The 12615-nt window shown below is 50.4% G+C and overlaps 5 protein-coding genes across 7 annotated transcripts; 3 read left to right on the forward strand and 2 right to left on the reverse strand.

Annotated features, from left to right (window-relative positions):
- Nucleotides 1-304: 304 nt before the first annotated feature.
- On the forward strand, nucleotides 305-3777 carry PV06_07011 (uncharacterized protein). Its single transcript, XM_016408189.1, has 2 exons — nucleotides 305-2872; nucleotides 2928-3777. Exons 1-2 carry the CDS (start codon nucleotides 364-366, stop codon nucleotides 3305-3307), a joined length of 2889 nt encoding a protein of 962 aa, XP_016261669.1. The 5' UTR covers nucleotides 305-363; the 3' UTR covers nucleotides 3308-3777.
- PV06_07012 lies at nucleotides 3565-5125 on the reverse strand. Of its 2 annotated transcripts, none has more exons than XM_016408191.1 (2): nucleotides 4778-5125; nucleotides 3565-4526 (listed from the first exon to the last, which is right to left on the reverse strand). In XM_016408191.1, exon 2 carries the CDS (start codon nucleotides 4524-4526, stop codon nucleotides 3858-3860), a length of 669 nt encoding a protein of 222 aa, XP_016261671.1. In that variant the 5' UTR covers nucleotides 4778-5125; the 3' UTR covers nucleotides 3565-3857. The 2 variants fall into 2 exon arrangements, with proteins under 2 accessions (XP_016261671.1, XP_016261670.1); XM_016408190.1 differs by having other exon boundaries at nucleotides 4610-5125.
- A 1159-nt stretch (nucleotides 5126-6284) lies between these two features.
- Nucleotides 6285-7821, forward strand: PV06_07013 (uncharacterized protein). Its single transcript, XM_016408192.1, has one exon. The coding sequence runs from the start codon at nucleotides 6647-6649 to the stop codon at nucleotides 7532-7534; it is 888 nt and encodes a 295-aa protein (XP_016261672.1). The 5' UTR covers nucleotides 6285-6646; the 3' UTR covers nucleotides 7535-7821.
- An 81-nt stretch (nucleotides 7822-7902) lies between these two features.
- PV06_07014 (uncharacterized protein) lies at nucleotides 7903-9295 on the reverse strand (the record flags this gene model as incomplete). The annotated part of the gene is made up of 4 exons (XM_016408193.1): nucleotides 9152-9295; nucleotides 8989-9090; nucleotides 8377-8884; nucleotides 7903-8305 (listed from the first exon to the last, which is right to left on the reverse strand). The coding sequence occupies exons 1-4, from the start codon at nucleotides 9222-9224 to the stop codon at nucleotides 7903-7905; spliced, it is 1086 nt and encodes a 361-aa protein (XP_016261673.1). The 5' UTR covers nucleotides 9225-9295.
- Nucleotides 9296-10224: 929 nt separating this feature from the next.
- Nucleotides 10225-12536, forward strand: PV06_07015. 2 transcript variants are annotated; one of them, XM_016408194.1, is made up of 2 exons: nucleotides 10225-10874; nucleotides 10931-12536. In XM_016408194.1, exon 2 carries the CDS (start codon nucleotides 11142-11144, stop codon nucleotides 12426-12428), a length of 1287 nt encoding a protein of 428 aa, XP_016261674.1. In that variant the 5' UTR covers nucleotides 10225-10874; nucleotides 10931-11141; the 3' UTR covers nucleotides 12429-12536. The 2 variants fall into 2 exon arrangements, with proteins under 2 accessions (XP_016261674.1, XP_016261675.1); XM_016408195.1 differs by having other exon boundaries at nucleotides 10225-10685; nucleotides 10755-12536.
- Nucleotides 12537-12615: the final 79 nt, after the last annotated feature.

The raw sequence follows: 12615 nt of genomic DNA on the forward strand, positions 1-12615 counted from the left end.
GTTGCAGATGCGAATCCCTTTGTCGGCAAAGATCTCTAGTGATGTCATCATATTGACTCATTCTAGGGTATGTGGTTACACATGCACTGCATATCGAACATTCTGTTCTAACAGGAACAATTGAAGAGGGTGTACATAGAAATATGCGTCCAAAGCCTGTTTGAGCCACCGTATTAGAGGAGAAATTATACGGCGAACCTCAAAATTCTTCGTGCAGAATTCAAACGAGGAAGGTCTGTCGAGGCTTTGTCTTGCCTGCGGTTCAACTACGATCTTGATATGAAAGTTGAATTTCTTGCCCACACAGAATCTTGTTTGACCACATTCTCTAGTGCTTGACTATGTATCTTAGTCAACATCAGTATGAGTGCAGGTCTTCTTCTACAAATTGTTCTCGCTGGCACCGAAACCCACTACGCAAACAGAGGACTAATCGATGAAGAGCGGCTCGAGCATTTGCTAGTTGCGGGAAAACAAATTCTTTACAAGTCTCACCAAGAGAGTGATGTCCGGTCGTCGTTGGGATTCAACCCTAAGGTGTGGGATGGCCTGACCAAAGTTCTCACAGTCGCCATACCTGCATTGGAACAGCAGTCTTTCGCCTGGAAGAATCCACCTGCCGCAAGTTTCAATGGCAGCAGTTCAGAATTGATCGCTGCACATTACCTCTCTCTTGTAAAGGATATCGAACGCCTAAATGATCTATGTACGATAGCACGGAACCTTTTAGCAACGACCAAGAAGGCTCAAAACCTCGCTGCAGACAAAGGGTTTGACCAACAAATTCTCAAACTGATCGATGTCTGTGTCCGCGTGACGGCTCGAGGCTATGATGGGGAACAGAACCAGCGAAATGAAGAGCGGTGGCAAAAGGTCGTCAATCTGTACAAGAGACTACTCATAACATGCCTACAATTTCTACACAACTTCATCATGCACAATGAACAACGCAAGTTGGTGTTGTGGCTGGACCTCTTTGGCCAGGCGCAAGCACATGACAGTGATGAGAATTACTCCCAAGGGCCAGAGACGGAGGGTGTCGCAAACGATCAGGATGTGAACGGTAGGGAAGAGATGATTCGATCTGCCGCCGAACAGATCTCCCGAATGAACCCTCGAGAAGCAAGCGAGAAACTCGGTTACAACATTGATGATATCCATGCCCTGTTTGACATGATGGGTCCTGGAACAAGTACAGACGCAGATGAGGAGAAGCAGGCACAAATGAAAATAGTCATGGACAGAATCAAAAGCGACATGGCTAAAATGGCAGGTATGACAGTCAAGCAATTGGAGTCCGCACCAGAAGCTGTGCTCAAGGTTGGGGCCCAGCTACGCCGTCAGATCCCGTTCAAAGAGGCTGTGAACACCCAGAGCGGACTGGATGGCGAAAAGGCTGCTACGACTGGCGAGTCCAATCATGGCCATACCCGACCCTCCCAATGGAATACGCTGTCAAAATTGAATGTCGAAGGCGGACTCGTCGATGCAGACCAGACTATAAAAGAGGAGGATCTGACTATGCCCAGAACTGCGCAGTCCGCGGCTGCCACTCTTAAAGAAGCAAAAGATGAACTCATGGCTCGGTTGCACGAGTCAGGTGCGATGGTCGATGAGAATGGTGACATTTCCTATGATGAGGATGGCAATCCTGAAGACTATGATGATGACCTGGTTGATAGCGTCGAAGATAGTATGGAAGACGAAGATGAAGAAGACGATGATTACCGTGGCTCCGGAGATCAAGAGAGAGGTTTGCTCACCGACGTGCCTCTGGTACTGGGGCCGACGGAAATCGAAGCACTACCCATGATCATCCAAGCCGGTATAGTCGACAACTTTGGCTCAAAGGCAAGCGAGCGCAACGGCACCAAGAATATGCAAGCTGTTCGCTGTCATATTCTGCTAGCCCAGGAAGCGGGACGGAATGTCTTGCGAGAATTGTTGATCTTCATTGCCGCGTGGGACCTCCCTGACGACGAATTCTACTTCAAGATGATGGTTCAGATCATGGAGGCGATCCTCAAAAACGGACTCATGTCTCATGCCTATTCAGATTTTGGGCAACCGAAAGATATCATCTCCCCTGCTCAAGCTGTGGTCATCAAGATTCTCACCCACATCTTCCGTGCAAAATACAGTCCGGCGGCGGTTGTCCAAAACTCGAATGAGCAACCTCACCCAAAGACACGTGTGCCTGCTCCTCTAAGCAGAGTCGATGTTCTGACCGTACGCTACATCTTCATTGTTTTCCGGGGCAACATCATACCGGAGACCTGTGCTTTAATCTATCTTCAGGGACAAATACGTGCAGGGCTTGCATTGGCTGAAGATTTCCCACTTAATCTGTGGGACATGGAGAGGGTTTATGAGGGGGTTTATCAATTCCTCGAATTCTTTGCTGTTCTGACCGAGAACAATGACTGGAAAAATATCCTTGTCCAGTGGGAAATCGTCTACGATCTTGTCACTCTGATCAAGGAACTTGATAATAGCATTGCCAAAGTTCCCTTGACCAAGACAATGCCACCGCCCAGTAATAGTGCAACACCAAATGGTCCAAAACAAATTGGGACCGAGTCGGTTTCGCAAACGTCAGGACCCGTCGCCGTCGAGCGGCCATACGACGTGGATCCCGTGACGCAAAAAGCGCAAGACGCGGCCAGCACAGACGCAGATCCTTCACCACCAATGTCAAAATCTCCTCCACCACCCCAGGTTGCCGAGGAGCCTGCCGACTTTGAATGGCGCAATCTTAAGAAGCTCATTGTTCTTGTCCTATCAAGTTTGGTGTGGAAGTCTCCAACGGTGCAGAACCAGATCAGAGAGTATGGAGGCGTTGACACAATTATGAGTTGCACGAACTATGATGGTATGTGCTAAGCTTCAAGTAAAGTAGGGAGTGGACTGACTGGATTCTATGCTAGGATGTAATCCATACATCAAAGAGCACGCGATCATGTGCATCAGATTCCTGCTGGAGGATAACCCCGAAAACAAAGCTCTGGTGGCGCAGTTGCAAGCACGAGAAATGGCGCCGCTTGACGGAGCTACTCAGGAAGTCATGGATAAGATGAACCTCAAGTTTCAACTCGGCAAAGATGGGAAAGTCGAGTTGAGCGAAAAGGAACTTGCGTACCTGAAAAACATTCAGGCCGAAGCTCAACGCACGCCGATGAAGTTGAGCAACAGCAACAGAGAAAACGACAGAGGTGTACCTGTCACGAATGGTGCAGGTGTCGAATCGAGTACAGACAAGGGGAAGGGCAAAGAAAAATCGACCGACGATGATCTCGAGTTTATGTAGTCCATCAGCTGTGGTACGAGATACTGGGTTCGAAAAATGAGCAAGGATCTGAAACTCCGTGTCAGGGAACGATTACTAAACAACTGGGGTCGCTTTTGTGTGGAAGCTGGAAGAGACTTCCTGTCTTTCCAAGACTTTGCCAAACTCACGTATTGGCTTGAAGCGAACCGGAAGAGATCGGTCATCAAACTTTTGGGGAAACCTGCTGCCCAACAAGGGTAGTAGGCACGGAGTGTGCAGGATGCCGAATGCGGAATGAAGAACTTGTTATTGTTAGTTCAATACCCCGTACGGACGGTATTCAATATTGGAAGGGCGGGGCGTGGATGTATGTATCCTGACTCGCTCCGGATGAACATGGCTATTTACCTAGGTAGACGTCAACCACTTGTGTTGCTGTCCGAGTTGGTGGGCTACTATGGAAGAAACAATTCGATTCAATTTTCTTTTCTCCAGGAGGCTGTCTTGATGGAACGTTTGATCTTCTCTTTTGTAACTTGTCAATGGCCATGGGTATGTTTTATCCTCTTGGTCCACAGGAGAAAACTTTTCAGAACTCCCTCTCCCCCATGGGCACGCACGGTCCGTCGTGTTTACTACACCACACTCGGACACTGTCAGGCCAGTCATTGCGAGCGCGTCGCTCCACGTCCCTCTTGCCATTGCCGTTGCCGTTGCCGTAGTAGCCGTACGGGGCGTACCAGGTGGTACAGTAGTCCATTTGAGGGGTGCACCATCTGACCATCTCGGGTTTCTTGTTCTTTGGCAATTTGCCCGCCTTGGGTTGCAGAGCATTGTCTCTTTTTTCGTTGGGGCTGCCGCTGTCGTTGCCGTTGTCGTTGTCATCTCCAATCACGGTCGGATGAACTGCAGCGTACTCGAGAGCGCGAAGGAACGTTGCGTCATCGACTACGATGACTCTGTTATTGAACATGTCGTCGTAGGACGAAGGAGGAGGTGCGGAGGCTGATGCAGATGCGGTTGGAAGTGACATGGTGGAGGTGGCATTGGCGCCGGCACTCGCACTTGCAACTGCAGTGTCTGTGTCGTTATCGGCATTGGCGTTGACGTCTGTGTCGGTATAAGTTGAAGGCGTATAGGCAGCGGCGTAGGTGCTGGAGGCTGGACTGGCTTCTGCGCCGACAGTGTCGTCTGGAGCCGGAAGGGCGGCGGCGGTCAACGCCAGCGCGAAGAGAATGGTCGGAGTCGTGATCTTCATCTTGATATTAGAAATGATGTTAGCAATGATGTTAGCAATGATGTTCCTGATCTGAGTTGTGTTGTAGGGAGGCCGTTTCGTACAAGGTTGGAGGCGGCTGAACCGACTTGAGATTGCGGTCTTTGATTTATTGGAAGGTCTTATTGAGTACTCTGCTCGGCTCTGTTCGGCCAAGTCTTTGTTTCAAGTTGCTTTTGGAGGAACTCTCTTACAAAAAAGACGTTGCTTTTATCAATAGGGGGAAAACGTGCCTAAATGTCAATCGAACCCATCGGGTGAGCTAAAGAGAGGATTCGTGTGGTTTGCGATCATCTTGTTAGATCTTGGGGTAACGAGAACAACTCGTCCCTATCGATATGATTCTAGATGCATGTAGCATCAGAACAGACTCGGTGGAAATCGTCCGATGCACCCATAGCTGGAGAATTGTTGGCAACAAAGACAGTGTCTAACATGATGATTTCCTTTGTCTGCAGCCTTGTGGGGTAGAAATATATTTGGATCCTGGCATCACTTGCGGCGCTGATTGACATTACCTGAGGTGAGTGCTGCCATGATATCAAGAAAGACTCTTAGCAAGACCTTGGTCGAAGGAGAATACGGAGAATGATAGACGTTATTCAACGAGGAGTTTCGCAATGTGGAGTGACCTCGACTCAGCCTCGTTGTTCTTGCATAAAAATTCTTTTGATATGGCAATGTCATTTGAACGAGATCTGCGGAACATTTCGATTATCATTCTGTCAGTCAAACGCCTGATACTCAACCCTGGCTGTGAGTCAGTGGCGGAGCGAGTATCAACCTATCAAGACGCATTATCTTGCATTAGTTACTTAGCAGATTGTAGGCCACAGGCCACACGCTTCATCCTTCATAAGCCATCATCGTCCAGTCTTTGGTGCCTGGTCTCTTCTTCTCTCCTCTACCCTCTCTTTCTTTCTCCCCCCTACTCCTCATCCTATACTTCCGTTACCAACTCCACCCTCTATCTGTTTCCACATCTTTGTCGCGCGCTTTCTCTGCCCTTGATGTCCCCAGATTCCGACGGCCTAGACAACTAGCCATTGAATCGATGAAATCATCGTTCTCGTATCATCATGTACGAGGGTGATATCAAACTGCTATCCTTCGACGGAGGCGGCGGCCGTGGCTCGTCGAGTGTAGCCACTGCCGAGAAGTTGCTGAAGACAGTTTCCAATGTTTCCAATGGAGACGACGCGGCGTGGTCCTCTGTCACTGGCCTACGCCTCGTCTTTGCTCGAGCCCGCAGAGCACACCGTGGGGGCGTCACCACAACAAGCACTAGAGGGGCCATTGCCGCCAGGCTTGCAGATATGCAAGAGTTGATCGACGCAAAGAAGGAGTTTTCCGGTATGCCATCTCGACTAAAGAATCCTTTTCTTCCGAATGTCTTCCAAGATCAACTTCACATCAGCATGCAACAAGGCATTGGTGGCCAGGCCCTCGAAAAGGTCGGTGATAGGGTGGAAGTTTGCCCAAAGAATGGTTTGCAGACCATCAGACAGGTGTTTAAGACAGTCGATCATTCATATCTAGCAATCTCTCACAAGTGGACTGTCCAACAAGGTCAGAAGATATGCCTATTTAGGCGTTTTGCTAATGGCTAACTCTTTCAGACCTTTCACCGGAGAATATTTTGTGTTTCGCAGGAGAACCACGTTCTCAATTTTTGCTTACAGACTTCGGCACTGCACTCGACCTCTGGGTCGGCATCAGTAAACGGGAGATGGGCCTCCCGTTTACTGATGCCGACCCAGAGGTCGAGTCGAAGGACGATCACGGTCAAAAAGTAGACATGAAGTATGCGAGACGGATCATTCCCGGTATCGCATTCACGAGACGATTCTTCACCAAGCATGATGTACAATGTCTGCTTGAGCGAAACCACCAATTGCCATTCCCTGGAAGACAATCTCATCATGAGCTTGGTCGCCAAATGGTAGAATCAAAATCCAGTCTGAACACTGGTTCAGAAGCTAGATTGAGTTCTAGCAAGACTTCGTTGCGTCTGCACACGAAGAAGATAATCCGGTACTGCCAAAGAGAGCAAGTGTTGGCTCGACTGCGATCCGCGTTGTTTGCAGTAGAGAGGTCAACTGATGGAGGAATGCTCCTCTCAGCGGACAATTCTACGCCGCATCATCTGGTTCGCCATCGAGCACGGATTCGCGCACTTTGGCCCTTGGACTTGCCTACAACCTGAACACCATTATTCAGACAGCGTTGGAAGAAACGCCCATACATCCTCAACATCATCTAGGCCCGTCATCGTCGGTCGACCTCTGTCGGAGCCTTGCATCCTCAAAACTCTTCATCGACGTACCTCGTCGATATCACACGCCCAACCGTTCGCCTTTTGGCAAACGGCCACAACGATGCATACCATACGACCAATGCCACTGCCCACTACCACCCCCGACAACGTTCTAAACACGTCCACCACAATGACCAACTCTGACCTTGATTACGATATTCTAAACAATATGAACTACTTGGACGATGTCAACTTTGACGACTTTGTCCTGTATCCCACCAATGACATTGACCTGGACGACTCCGTTGTCTCTAGGTTCTTTCCCGAATTCGACTTCAATCCTCAATCTTCGTTTTCACCCACACCCTGCTCACCGAAGTCCCACACTTCGGTTCAAAAGTACCGATGTACTGACTGTTCCGAATCTTTTCGGCGCCGCTGTGACCTAAACCGACATCGCCTCAAGCATGACACCCCGTTCAGATGCTCCCAAGATGGATGTGGCGTGGCCTTTTCTGAGAAGCGACGATGTAAACAACATGAGAAGCGGGAGCATGGCCTTCTCACCGAAGATGACATGAAGAAATGTCATGTGTGCGGATACACGTCTATCCGTCCCGACTCGGTCAAGAGACACATGAGACTGAGACACGGTATCCAAGTGAGTTTCAGAACCAAAACGTCACCGACCACCAGCAACAGTACTGTATCTCCCAGCAACTCTGAGCACTGACAACTGTACGGTGAGACCGAGCACCACCGTAAAAAGAAATGATACGAGGAAGGAATTCGAATAGTCGAGGGGTTGTTGACACTTTATCTTGACGACTTTCCATTTCCAGATTGCAAAGTACAAGCTTCCGTGTATGGCTGGGTTGACCTTTGATATTACATGATTGTGAGAGTTGAGAGACTCTGCTACTTTTACGGCGTTGATTGGTTTACATCGGTATGAATGTGAAACCACTTTGGAATCTTTGTTCTCTGGGTATATGCAATGAGAAAACATTTCATAAACATTCTACATGCTTCCGCTTCGAAGGTCGATATCGGATCGTCATCTCGACTCATAAGTGGTACATTCTGGATAAAATTTCCGCATCAATCGTAATACTTGGCCTTGACGCCCTTGATGATGGACTCGTCGTCTTTGCCCTGCCGACTGACGTTCTTCGCCACCCGCGCCCTCACCCACTCACCCGCCGTCAGACCGACGGTCGCCCGGTCGAGAGCCTTGTCGTACCCCAGTCGTCGGAGCACGGGACTCTCGATCGGGACCAGCTCGGTGTCGTCCTCGGGTCTGACAAAATACAGGACGCCGTGGCGGTCGATGTCGGCTTGATCCGGCGGCGGTGCGACGACGCGGTGGATGCTGCTCTTCAAGAACCCGTTGGTGAGGAATTGGAGGGCGTCGGCGATGTTGACGGTGATGCTCTCGGGGTAAGGTTTGACGTATCGCCATTCGCCTTCGGGGGTGCGCACTTGTAACGCGGCGACGGGTTGTCTAGGGACAACCCGTCAGACAATCCACCGTCTTGACAAGACACTCGTGCAGAACAAAAGCCAGAGACTCACCTAAACAATAACGTCAAACTACCAAAGTCGGTATGTCCTTTGACCCAGACGTTGTCCAATTCGGCATTCTGCTCGGGCGTCCGACGGTGATACTTCATGTACCGGAAATGGCAATCACTCTTCTCGTCGTACCGGTGGTTCTTGAGGAAGAAATCCTCGGGCAATTCGAGGACGATGGCGAAGAGGACGAGCAGCTTGCGGACGATCTCGAAATGGATGTGTCTCGCGAAGCCTTCGATCTCGGCCCAGTGTCGCGTGATGACGGGAGGGTGGTCGCGCGTGTACCCAGCGGTGAATTTGGGAATGTTGTAGATCTCCGTGTTGTCGCGGATGCCGGGCTTGACCTCGCGGGTCCCCAGAGGCTTGTAGCCGTTGTACCCGCCGTTCTCGAGGTCGGCCCGGTACTTGAGTTTCTCGTCCATGGGGAGTTCAAAGACTTGCTTGCACAGACTGAATTGTCGATCGACCTCGTCTTGGCTCAGGCCAAAATTGGTGATGTAGAAGAATCCTGTTGGTGTGTGCGGGGGTTTCCGAAATCAGTTCTCACGAACGTGCTTGGACATTGTGTGTGTGTGTGTCACAGGGACAGTGGGGGATGTACGGAGTACTGACCTATTCTGTTCACGGCGTCGAAAAGTTGAGCGGCGAGGTCTTGTTTTCCACCAGGTTGGTCGAACTTGCTGAGGTCAAGAGTGACCAGATCAGCCCAGTCCACTGTTGCCAGAATGCCTTGGTTAGTATTATATGGTGGATCTGCTTCCGAGGGCATCCTTACACTCATGCTTCGTCTCTGTGACTTGTGTCCATTTTGGAATCGATGTATGTGTAGTAGTCGTCTGAGTCGCCATGATGATAGTGATGATAAGCCCTTTCTCGTTTCAGGGTGTAACAATCCCGAAAACAATCGTGGATAGACCTGAGCTTCTTCTTCCCGCCACGACTTACGAAATACATCGTGGATTACGGAAGCTGATGCGGGGGATCGGGGATTGTTATGACGGGAATCGCCGAACAGTATATGTCCAAGTACCTCCTCCATACGCCATAGGTATTTTGGTGAGGTGATTGCGGGGTCGGCTACTTGGGTCGGTTATTCTTCACACATGAGGTTCAAAGGCCGCATAGAACCGAAAGATCAGCAGATGCAGCCCGTTCAGAGTCCGTGAGGGGGTGAAGAAAAAACGAATGATACTCAGCCATTACAGGTATCTTGACGAGGGAGAATACATGGCCATGTGCAACCCATCATCTCCAACAGCAAGAGTAAGGTCTGAGATTGACAGAAAGAGTCATCCAAGTAAATCTTTTTGTTCCCTTACTGAGCATTCTATGTCCGCATGTACGAGCAGCCCTTTTAGCAAGGCGAGTCTGCCTCCATCTCTCCTACCTACACACCCTGCAAATTTCCAAGGACATAAAAATAGTCGCATCGTGTCAGTTCGCGCGACATAATAGTGCCAGTGTCGGACCAGACCATCTGGAGAAAGAGAAGGCCTTGCAGACCATCAATGCCGCTTGAATTGAAAAAGTCACAAAGCTTCGGCCGCTTGGACTGCCACTGTGCTACCTGGAGGGAACTCATAGTTCGCCCTCCGAGAGAATATACTCTGTGTAACATCGTCAATGTTGTCGAAGTCCGCGTGCTGCAAGGCTGTCCGCAGAGGAAGAAAAGGGCGCAAAGCAACCAGTTCCAAGAATAGCAACAATTGTATAAGCCTCCTTGGCACCAAAGCCTTGTTGAGCTTATCTGTCTATGGGCCGCGATCATTGGCTGGCCGCTCGTTTATTTAAATTTAGTGACTGGTCTTTGTCATCCGGAGATTTCTTTCTCCGTCCCAAACTCGCTCACTTTCTCACTCTCGCTCTCATCTCTCTATTTTCTCCATGTCCACTCTTCCATCAGCACTTGACCCAATCGAGATGGCAGACATATTGCGCACTGAGGGCCTTGCCAGCAGAGTACTCCGTACCATCGTGCTACCTGGTCCTAGCACGCCTTGACTACCTGACGAGATGCCCGGTAGAACAATCCCGCCGATGACCCTTCATTTGTCGACTGGAGAGTTCCGCAGACAGATTTACAATAAGCGCGTTCGATCATGATGTGCACCTGTCCGGAGTCTAAGTGTCACAGACACTTGGCGAGTATGCAACCGTCCATGTTGCATCCTATACCTCGTACCCAAATACAGTACCTCAGATTCACAAAAACCCTCTACTCTCAACAGCTCAGACCAGATGGAGGCCAAACCACCGGTCGAGCAGGCTGAGCAGATCTTAACTTAGGACGGATCTTGGTCGAAGAATAGGTTGGCCATCCACCCAATGTGCACAAGCCCGTCAGCACAGCAATTTACACGTTGCTCCCTTTCCCTCAGCCCCCAGATCGAACCAAAATCTTAGCTTCATGCCTAAGCATCGTTACGGCCCCCGGTTCGGTGACCTTGGTCGTTGCTTAAACGATATTCTAACTTCGACGGTGAGTTCTACGTGGTACGGTGTGTATAAAATCCAATGACCCTCGTTCGCTTGTGTCTAGGTCTCACTCAAACAGAACACACAAGCTACGCTCTTTCAGAAAAGCAAACGAGATCTTACATACTCCGTACAGATACACCTAATCAAGCTCCGCTTGCCCACGTTATTACTCAACTACAACCCTTCTTATTACTCTCCTTCCACTTCTATCACAAACCAAAGCAACAGCTTTTTCGTTTTTGTTGAATACACATTCACTCAGTTGCATACCATACCATATAATCACGATGCATTTCAACAAGGCTCTCGCCGTGGTTGGCTCCCTTGCTCTTGCGTCGCTCGTCTCCGCAGTTCCAGTCGAGAAGCGAGGTTCTGTCTTCTACGGAGACAGAACCCAGCACCTCAAAGATTACCAGGCGAACCAAGGCAATGCCGGCCCATCATCATCTGGTGGTTCCTGGGCGCCCAGTTCAACCGGCGGTGCTCCTCCAGCTCCTCCCCAGCAGACCTCTGGGACACCTCCACCACCAGCGACACCTTCGAGTCAAGGGTCAAATCCATTCAAGTTCCCTCTTCAGAATGGCTTCCCAAACATCCAGAACCCCTCAGCAGCTTTGACGCAGATTGAGCAACAAGCCCACGGTCTCCTCCCCAATGGCCCTCCTCCTCCATCTGCCCCCGCAGCCGATGATCTCACCTCTCTGAGGTTGATCGCCTTCAACGAAATCTTCGAGGTGGCCTACTTCACGGAGCTTCTATCCAATGTCACCAATAACGTTGTCGGTTACCAGTTCCAAGATGCGAACCTTCGAGAGACCATCATCGAAGCACTCACGGCCATCGTCGCACAGGAAGAGCTTCACGCGCTGAACGCCAACGGTGCTCTCGCTCACTTCAACGCCGGCCCGATCCAACCTTGCTTGTACAATGCGCCCGTGGACAACTTCCAAGACGCTATCGCACTGGCGTCCACCTTCACCGATGTTGTTCTCGGAACCCTGGGTGACGTGCAGGTCCACTTTGGCCAGAACGGCGACGCTGGTCTGATTCGCGGTGTCGCCGCCGTCATCGGCCAGGAAGGAGAGCAGAACGGCTTCTACCGTGAAATCCTCGGCGAACTCCCCAGCCAGGCACCTTTCCTGACTGCCTCCGCGCGAGAATTCGCCTTTTCCGCCCTCAACCAGAACTTTGTCGTCCCGGGCTCCTGCCCCAACTCCAACACCATCGCCTTGCCGATCTTTGGCGCCCTGACCCTCGAGACTCCCAAGGTGCAAGCTCAGGACCAGCAGTTGCAATTCTCCTTCCAGGCGACCGGCCAGTACAGCCAGTACGCGAGCGGTCAAGGATTGAGCTTGGTCTACATCAACCAGCAGAACGTGCCTGTCGTCGTGCCTATCCAGGGAGCCCAGAACGACGGTGGCAAGGTGACATTCTCGGCCAACTTCCCGTTCTCGGAGAACTTGATGTTCGGTTTGACGATTGCGGCCGTCACTTCCAACGCCGGTCCGTTCGCCGACGTCGATGCTGTGGCAAAGGCCGCGTTGTTCGGTCCTGCTTTGATTGAAGTTCAGTAGAGAAGAAAACAGTCCATGATTTTAATGTGTGCATGGTTCATCGGAGTTCTATCGAGTCATTCAAGAAAAAATAGTCTAGTAAATTGATAGTTAATCCAAAGAAATTTCCTTAGCTTCAAACCATTGTCGATTCAATTAATTTGTTTGTCACGCCTTGAAGGTCCGTACGCAACCGTGCGATTTGTTC

This window comes from Exophiala oligosperma (genome assembly GCF_000835515.1).
Source record: "Exophiala oligosperma strain CBS 72588 unplaced genomic scaffold supercont1.6, whole genome shotgun sequence".
Taxonomy (NCBI): Eukaryota; Fungi; Ascomycota; class Eurotiomycetes; order Chaetothyriales; family Herpotrichiellaceae; genus Exophiala; species Exophiala oligosperma.

What these genes read in the sequence shown, in the direction of transcription:
- PV06_07011 (XM_016408189.1), top strand. Translation starts at nt 364, where the DNA reads ATGAGTGCAGGTCTTCTTCTACAAATTGTTCTCGCTGGCACCGAAACC. An exon ending in GAGTTGCACGAACTATGATG is followed by an intron (nt 2,873 to 2,927) that starts GTATGTGCTAAG and finishes ATTCTATGCTAG; the next exon opens with GATGTAATCCATACATCAAA.
- PV06_07012 (XM_016408191.1), bottom strand. Translation starts at nt 4,526, where the DNA reads ATGAAGATCACGACTCCGACCATTCTCTTCGCGCTGGCGTTGACCGCC.
- PV06_07013 (XM_016408192.1), top strand. Translation starts at nt 6,647, where the DNA reads ATGGAGGAATGCTCCTCTCAGCGGACAATTCTACGCCGCATCATCTGG.
- PV06_07015 (XM_016408194.1), top strand. Translation starts at nt 11,142, where the DNA reads ATGCATTTCAACAAGGCTCTCGCCGTGGTTGGCTCCCTTGCTCTTGCG.